At 41.9% G+C, this 9182-nt stretch overlaps 1 protein-coding gene across 1 annotated transcript; it reads right to left on the bottom strand.

Annotated features, from left to right (window-relative positions):
- Positions 1 to 254: 254 nt before the first annotated feature.
- On the bottom strand, positions 255 to 4392 carry LOC144096782 (uncharacterized). The gene has a single exon (XM_077629666.1). The coding sequence runs from the start codon at positions 4344 to 4346 to the stop codon at positions 3177 to 3179; it is 1170 nt and encodes a 389-aa protein (XP_077485792.1). The 5' UTR covers positions 4347 to 4392; the 3' UTR covers positions 255 to 3176.
- Positions 4393 to 9182: the final 4790 nt, after the last annotated feature.

The raw sequence follows: 9182 nt of genomic DNA, 5'->3' as shown, positions 1-9182 counted from the left end.
CGTGCTTACTACAACGAAACAAGCTGTTTTAGACCCAAACGAGCTAAATCACAACACATCAGTTTTACAAGTGTTCCTCTGATACGCGTCAAAACTTTTTCTCTTATAACTGCGCGAAAAGCATGTATTCGTGCTTAATACAACGAAACAAGCTGTTTTAGACCGAAACGAGCTATATCACAACACATCGGTTTTACAAGTGTTCCTCTGATACGCGTCAAAACTTTTCAGTTTCAGTTTCAGTTTATTACCTTAAGGACCCCCGTGGGGGTATTACATAAGGGGTGGATTATACAAAAAAAAATAAGTACAATGGTTGCCATGTGGGTTCAACATACAATATGATCTGTTAGTGCTTTGGAAAAGTTGGATGGGCAGGTGATAGCGGCGATGCTGTGGGAAAGGCCGTTCCAATCTAATGCTGCTCGGGGGAAGAAGGAGGCAGCGAACGTGGTCGTATGGGTCCGAGGCCGGGCAACTTGAAGAATGTGACCAGTGCGATGCGATATGCGAGCTGGTGATGTGATATAGCCTGCGTAACCGTGGGTGCTGTAAAAGAACTTATGAAACAGGTTTAGGCTGGCAATGCGGCGACGAATAACAAGGGTTGATAAGGCGGATTCTGCTTTTAAAGACGACACGCTGACTTGGTATGAATAGGTATTGTGGATGAATCTAGTGGCACGGTTCTGGACGGATTCGAGGGCATTTATGAGGTATATTTGATGTGGATTCCATATGGGGGATGCATATTCTAGTTTCGGTCTGATTAACGATTGGTAAGCCAGGAGTTTAACTTGTTGGGGAGCGTGACGTAAGTGGCGTTTCAAAAAGCCTAGTGTTTTATTCGCGGATGATATTACATTAGAAATATGTGTGCGCCAAGATAAATCATGAGATAGCGTGACTCCTAAGTACTTAAATGAGTTAACTGCTTCTATTGGGATTTGAGCTATATTGTACGAAAAAATAAATGGTTTAGTGCGACGGGTGAAGGATACAATCTTGCATTTCTGAGGGTTAAGTGTCATCATCCACAGGTCGCTCCATTTCTGAACGTTAGTTAGGTCAGTCTGGAGGGCTTCTTGGTGGGAAGAGTTATTAATAGTACGATAAATGACGCAATCATCTGCGAACATACGAATGTGACATGATACGTGAAGGGGCAAGTCATTAATGTATATTAAGAATAATAACGGCCCGAGCACTGATCCTTGGGGGACGCCTGAGGTTACTGGAATGTAATCAGAAAATTCGTTATTAACTATGACTATTTGGGTTCGATTTGTTAAAAATTCCTTAATCCAGTTTAGAATGCTAGGGTGAATATTTAGGTAAGAGAGCTTAAGTAGTAATCTCTGGTGTGGTACTTTGTCAAAGGCTTTTGCGTAATCTAAAAAAATAGCATCAATCTGTTGGTTGCAGTCAAGGTTAGCATGTAAGTCATGAACAAATGTAGCCAGTTGTGTCTCACAGGAAAGGTTTTTACGGAAGCCATGTTGTGATGAATGAAAGAAATTGTTGGAATCGAGAAAGTTCATGACTTGAGAATAAATTACATGCTCCATGATTTTACAAGGAATGCTTGTTAGGGAAATGGGTCGATAATTTAAGGGCGAGTTTTTGTTACCGGACTTGAAGATTGGGACGACCTTTCCCACTTTCCAGTCATGCGGTATGTTACCTGAAGAGAGAGACTGAGAGTACAATAGTGATAAGTAGGCCGCGGAAATGTGCTTAGTATTTTTCAGAAATTTCGAGTTAATTTCATCGATCCCGGCTGATGACGTTAGCTTGATGTTTTCGATACGAGATGATATACCATCTACGAAGAAAGAAACTGGATCCATGGTTGACGCTGTGAAGGAACTTATGAAGGCGTTAGCAGGTAAATCACACTCTTTCGCAAAAACAGTTGAAAAGGCTCTATTGAAAATGTCAGCACATTCACAATCGCTGATGGTTTGACCCATATCGTTAGTAAGAACAATTGTACGTGTATCCTTCGGGTTTACTACGTGCCAGAATTTTTTAGGGTTGTGTATTAGCATTTTTGGCAAGTCAGAGTGGAAAAAGGTGTGTTTTGCGTTGCGGATAGCAGCAAGGTAATCAGCTTCGGCAGTGTAGTACTTTTCCCATGATGCTTGGCTTGGGTTCCGCTTTGCTGCCCGATAGTGACGCTTTTTCTTGTTTTCCAGGCGTTTCAGGGCCGTAGTAAACCACGGTTTTTGCTGGTTAGCACGGAAACTAGCTACCGGAATGTACTTGTTTGTTAGTTCGTGAACTTTGTCCCTGAAAATCGTCCAATTTTCGTTAAGAGACTTTGTGTGGAAATCGGTTTCATAAGTTGTAAAAAAAGCAGTTAGTTCTTCATTTATTGCTTGAAAATCACCTCTTTCATAAAGACGAATTGTTTTCCTGGAAACTTGACGAAGCATGGGTGTAAAACTGAAGGTAGCATGAATGACTTTATGATCGCTTATTTCCCTTAGGTATGTAATACTTGTTGCGCTATCAGGGCTGTTGGTTAATATCAGATCTAGAGTGTTGGCGGAATTCTGCGCAATGCGCGTTGGCTCTAATATTAGCTGAGTAAGGTTGAAGTTAAGACAGACATCGACAAAATTTTTTGCTTCTGAAGAATTTGTCATGAAGGTGTAGTTACGCCAGTCAATAGTGGGAAAATTGAAATCACCAAAAAGAACAATATCTGCGTTAGGATACGATGATGTCAGTTCACTCAGCACATTGTTTAGTTTGTAGGAAAAGTCCGGATCATTTTGCGGTGGCCTGTAACAGACTCCTAACAGCACAGTTCGGGGGGCAGCGTGGCAGAGCAGCCATAGCAGTTCTAAGTTAGAATCTACATTGATTAAGGATGCTGAAAACTGCTGATGTATGGCTATGAGCACGCCACCGCCACGGGCTCTTTCCCGGTCTTTACGGTAAACTTTAAAGTTGGACAGCGCAGCTAAAATTTCGGTATCACTGATATTGTCTGTTAACCACGTTTCTGTAAGAATGAGAAGGGTGCTGTTGGTTGATAAGACAAGACTAGATACGATTTCCCGTTTCGGTAAAAAGCTTCGTATGTTAGTAAATACTGCAGATAAGGTAAGATTAGTTCGGGGGGTGTGCTGTCGGGGAGTTGCTTTAGAGCGAGCAGAGTGTGATTGCTATGGCACTTCTTTTACCGTTTCCGTCAAGTCGTCGAATATATACTGCTTGGGGCCTATGTACAGTGTTTTAAAGCGCAGTGCGTACTTATCAGATGTTTCTTTCGCGAAACGTAGTAAATGTTTGCGTGCCTTACGGACAGAATGTGAAAAGTCTTCTCCTATGCTGTAGTCGGTGCCTTTTAGTTTCCGGGCGTTTTTTAGGATGGATTCTTTTGTCTTATGGAAAGTGAATTTAACGATAATGGGTCGACATCGTTCACTTGAGTGACGGCCAAGACGATGTGCTCTTTCTATTTCTTTTGGGTCTATGGTGATGTCCAAATTTTCACTGCAAAGGCGGGTGACCAGTTCTTCAGACTCAGAGGACGTTTCCTTTGAGCTAGTATCAGGTAAGCCATAAAATAGCAGGTTGTTGCGGCGCGACCGGTTTTCGGCATCGTCTACTCTGTATTCGAGGTTACTGATTTGGCTCGCCGACGTGGCGGCATCAGTCTTAATGGACTCAACTTCTGTTTTAAGTGATGCGAGATCCTGATAGTGGGTTTCTAATTCGGTAATGCGCTTACTTAATTCGGTGATCGATTTGTCTGTCGCTACTAACCTGCTGCTGAGGTCTTTTACTTCGCTGATTAACGTGCTTTGGCCCGATGTTAGTTTCTGTAGTTCTGCAAGTATGGCGGCAGTGTCAGGACCAGGGTTAGTTTCTATGTCACCGGATTGCATAAGCAACGAATGGACAACAGCAAAGCATTCAACGACAATACAAGTACAACACTGCGGGCTCGGCAGCTGAATTAAGAAGTAGTTGCTCGATTTCTTTGCAAAAAGAGAGTATGATTTTCTAACCTGCATGGCGAAGACAAGAGGGTTACTCGTCCGCTCAATGGCACAGCTGCCGAGCCCACAAGGCGCCGCGGTCCACGGGCGATCTTTTATAGGTGGCGAAAAACATGATGTCTGCGGCGATTGTATTTCCCACGACGAACGGATGGTCCCAGAGCCAGGTGGTGGCGAAATCCAGGTAAACGTGACGTCAGCCGCTGTTACGGAATTGGTATCAGCTTCATGACTGCCGTAGTGATGACGATAACGTGGCCGCACGTCAGCGCAGGCAGCAGCCAGAACAGGCAACAGCACATGTGTGAACACAGGAAGGAGCACCTGCATGGCGAAGACAAGAGGGTTACTCGTCCGCTCAATGGCACAGCTGCCGAGCCCACAAGGCGCCGCGATCCACGGGCGATCTTTTATAGGTGGCGAAAAACATGATGTCTGCGGCGATTGTATTTCCCACGACGAACGGATGGTCCCAGAGCCAGGTGGTGGCGAAATCCAGGTAAACGTGACGTCAGCCGCTGTTACGGAATTGGTATCAGCTTCATGACTGCCGTAGTGATGACGATAACGTGGCCGCACGTCAGCGCAGGCAGCAGCCAGAACAGGCAACAGCACATGTGTGAACACAGGAAGGAGCACCTGCATGGCGAAGACAAGAGGGTTACTCGTCCGCTCAATGGCACAGCTGCCGAGCCCACCTATAACTGCGCGAAAAGCATGTATTCGTGCTTAATACAACGAAACAGGCTGTTTTAGACCGAAACGAGCTAAATCACAACACATCGGTTTTACAAGTGTTCCTCTGATACGCGTCAAAACTTTTTCTCTTATAACTGCGCGAAAAGCATGTATTCTTGCTTAATACAACGAAACAAGCTGTTTGAGACCGAAACGAGCTATATCAAAACACATCGGTTTTACAAGTGTTCCTCAGATACGCGTCAAAACGTTTTCTCTTATAACTCCGCGAAAAGCATGTATTCTTGCTTGATACAACGAAACAAGCTGTTTTAGACCGAAACGAGCTAAATCACCACACATCGGTTTTACAAGTGTTCCTCTGATACGCGTCAAAACATTTTCTCTTATAACTGCGCGAAAAGCTTGTATTCGTGCTTAATACAACGAAACAAGCTGTTTTAGACCGAAACGAGCTAAATCACAGCACATCGGTATTACAAGTGTTCCTCTGATACGCGTCAAAACTTTTTCTCTTATAACTGCGCGAAAACCATGTATTCGTGCTTAATACAACAAAACAAGCTGTTTTAGACCGAAACGAGCTATATCACAACACATCGGATTTACAAGTGTTCCGCTGATATGCGTCAAAACTTTTTCTCCTATAACTGCGCGAAAAGCTTGTATTCGTGCTTAATACAACGAAACAAGCTGTTTTAGACCGAAACGAGCTAAATCACAACACATCAGTTTTACAAGTGTTCCTCTGATACGCGTCAAAACTTTTTCTCTTATAACTGCGCGAAAAGCATGTATTCGTGCTTAATACAACAAAACAAGCTGTTTTAGACCGAAACGAGCTATATCACAACACATCGGTTTTACAAGTGTTCCTCTGATACGCGTCAAAACTTTTTCTCCTATAACTGCGCGAAAAGCATGTATTCGTGCTTAATACAACGAAACAAGCTGTTTTAGTCCGAAACGAGTTAATTCACAACACATCGGTATTACAAGTGTTCCTCTGATACGCGTCAAAACTTTTTCTCTTATAACTGCGCGAAAAACATGTATTCATGCTTAATACAACGAAACAAGCTGTTTTAGACCGAAACGAGCTAAATCACAACACATCGGTTTTACAAGTGTCTATGTGATACGCGTCAAAACTTTTTCTCTTATAACTGCGCGAAAAGCCTGTATTCGTGCTTAATAGAACGAAAGAAGCTGTTTTAGACCGAGATGAGCTAAATCTGAACACATCGGTTTTACAAGTGTCCCTGTGACACGCGTCAAAACTTTTTCTCTTATAACTGCGCGAAAAGCATGTATTCTTGCTTAATACCACGAAACAAGCTGTTTTAGACCGAAACGAGCTAAATCACAACACATCGTTTTTACAAGTGTTCCTCTGATACGCGTCAAAACGTTTTCTCTTATAACTGCGCGAAAAGCTTGTATTCGTGCTTACTACAACGAAACATGCTGTTTTAGACCGAAACGAGCTAAATCACAACACATCAGTTTTACGTGTTCCTTTGATACGCGTCAAAACTTTTTCTCTTATAACTGCGCGAAAAGCATGTATTCGTGCTTAATACAACGAAACAAGCTGTTTTAGACTGAAACGAGCTATATCACAACACATAGGCTTTACAAGTGTTCCTCTGATACGCGTCAAAACATTTTCTCTTATAACTGCGCGAAAAGCATGTATTCGTGCTTAATACAACGAAACAAGCTGTTTTAGACCGAAACGAGCTAAATCACAACACATCGGTTTTACAAGTCTTCCTCTGATACGCGTCAAAACTTTTTCTCTTATAACTGCGCGAAAAGCATGTATTCTTGCTTAATACAACGAAACAAGCTGTTTTAGACCGAAACGAGCTATATCACAACACATCGGTTTTACAAGTGTTCCTCAGATACGCGTCAAAACGTTTTCTCTTATAACTCCGCGAAAAGCATGTATTCTTGCTTGATACAACGAAACAAGCTGTTTTAGACCGAAACGAGCTAAATCACCACACATCTGTTTTACAAGTGTTCCTCTGATACGCGTCAAAACATTTTCTCTTATAACTGCGCGAAAAGCTTGTATTCGTGCTTAATACAACGAAACAAGCTGTTTTAGACCGAAACGAGCTAAATCACAGCACATCGGTATTACAAGTGTTCCTGTGATACGCGTCAAAACTTTTTCTCTTATAACTGCGCGAAAACCATGTATTCGTGCTTAATACAACAAAACAAGCTGTTTTAGACCGAAACGAGCTATATCACAACACATCGGATTTACAAGTGTTCCGCTGATACGCGTCAAAACTTTTTCTCTTATAACTGCGCGAAAAGCTTGTATTCGTGCTTAATACAACGAAACAAGCTGTTTTAGACCGAAGCGAGCAAAATCACAACACATCGGTTTTACAAGTGTCCATGTGATACGCGTCAAAACTTTTTCTCTTATAACTGCGCGAAAAGCCTTTATTTGTGCCTAATAGAACGAAACAAGCTGTTTTAGACCGAGATGAGCTAAATCTGAACACATGGGTTTTACAAGTGTCCCTGTGACACGCGTCAAAACTTTTTCTCTTATAACTGCGCGAAAAGTATGTATTCTTGCTTAATACAACGAAACGAGCTGTTTTAGACCGAGACGAGCTAAATCACAACACATCGGTTTTACAAGTGTTCCTCTGATACGTGTCAAAACGTTTTCTCTTATAACTGCGCGAAAAGCTTGTATTCGTGCTTAATACAACGAAACAAGCTGTTTTAGACCGAAACGAGCTAAATCACAAAACATCAGTTTTACAAGTGTTCCTCTGATACGCGTCAAAACTTTTTCTCTTATAACTGCGCGAAAAGCATGTATTCTTGCTTAATACAACGAAACAAGCTGTTTTAGACCGAAACGAGCTATATCACAACACATCGGTTTTACAAGTGTTCCTCTGATACGCGTCAAAACGTTTTCTCTTATAACTCCGCGAAAAGCATGTATTCTTGCTTGATACAACGAAACAAGCTGTTTTAGACCGAAACGAGCTAAATCACCACACATCAGTTTTACAAGTGTTCCTCTGATACGCGTCAAAACGTTTTCTCTTATAACTGCGCGAAAAGCTTGTATTCGTGCCTAATACAACGAAACAAGCTGTTTTAGACCGAAACGAGCTAAATCACAGCACATCGGTTTTACGTGTTCCTCTGATACGCGTCAAAACTTTTTCTCTTATAACTGCGCGAAAAGCATGTATTCGTGCTTAATACAACGAAACAAGCTGTTTTAGAGCGAAACGAGCTAAATCACAACACATCGGTTTTACAAGTGTCTGTGATACGCGTCAAAACTTTTTCTCTATAACTGCGCGAAAAGCCTGTATTCGTGCCTAATAGAACGAAACAAGCTGTTTTAGACCGAGATGAGCTAAATCTGAACACATCGGTTTTACAGGTGTCCCTGTGACACGCGTCAAAACTTTTTCTCTTATAACTGCGCGAAAAGCATGTATTCTTGCTTAATACAACGAAACAAGCTGTTTTAGACCGAAACGAGTTAAATCACAACACATCGGTTTTACAAGTGTTCCTCTGATACGCGTCAAAACGTTTTCTCTTATAACTGCGCGAAAAGCTTGTATTCGTGCTTAATACAACGAAACAAGCTGTTTTAGACCGAAACGAGCTAAATCACAACACATCAGTTTTACAAGTGTTCCTCTGATACGCGTCAAAACTTTTTCTCTTATAACTGCGCGAAAAGCATGTATTCGTGCTTAATACAACGAAACAAGCTGTTTTAGACCGAAACGAGCTATATCACAACACATCGGTTTTACAAGTGTTCCTCTGATACGCGTCAAAACTTTTTCTCCTATAACTGCGCGAAAAGCATGTATTCGTGCTTAATACAACGAAACAAGCTGTTTTAGACCGAAACGAGCTAAATCACAACACATCGGTTTTACAAGTGTTCCTCTGATACGCGTCAAAACGTTTTCTCTTATAACTGCGCGAAAAGCATGTATTCTTGCTTAATACAACGAAACAAGCTGTTTTAGACCGAAACGAGCTATATCACAACACATCGGTTTTACAAGTGTTCCTCAGATACGCGTCAAAACGTTTTCTCTTATAACTCCGCGAAAAGCATGTATTCTTGCTTGATACAACGAAACAAGCTGTTTTAGACCGAAACGAGCTAAATCACCACACATCGGTTTTACAAGTGTTCCTCTGATACGCGTCAAAACTTTTTCTCTTATAACTGCGCGAAAACCATGTATTCGTGCTTAATACAACAAAACAAGCTGTTTTAGACCGAAACGAGCTATATCACAACACATCGGATTTACAAGTGTTCCGCTGATATGCGTCAAAACTTTTTCTCCTATAACTGCGCGAAAAGCTTGTATTCGTGCTTAATACAACGAAACAAGCTGTTTTAGACCGAAACGAGCTAAATCACAGCACATCGGT

Source organism: Amblyomma americanum, chromosome 7 (assembly GCF_052857255.1).
Source record: "Amblyomma americanum isolate KBUSLIRL-KWMA chromosome 7, ASM5285725v1, whole genome shotgun sequence".
Classification (NCBI taxonomy): Eukaryota; Metazoa; Arthropoda; class Arachnida; order Ixodida; family Ixodidae; genus Amblyomma; species Amblyomma americanum.
Note: the sequence above shows the minus strand (reverse complement) of the source record. Positions and strands in the feature narration are given on the sequence as shown.

Coding starts and splice junctions, on each gene's coding strand:
- LOC144096782 (XM_077629666.1), bottom strand. CDS start 4,346: ATGCAGGTGCTCCTTCCTGTGTTCACACATGTGCTGTTGCCTGTTCTG.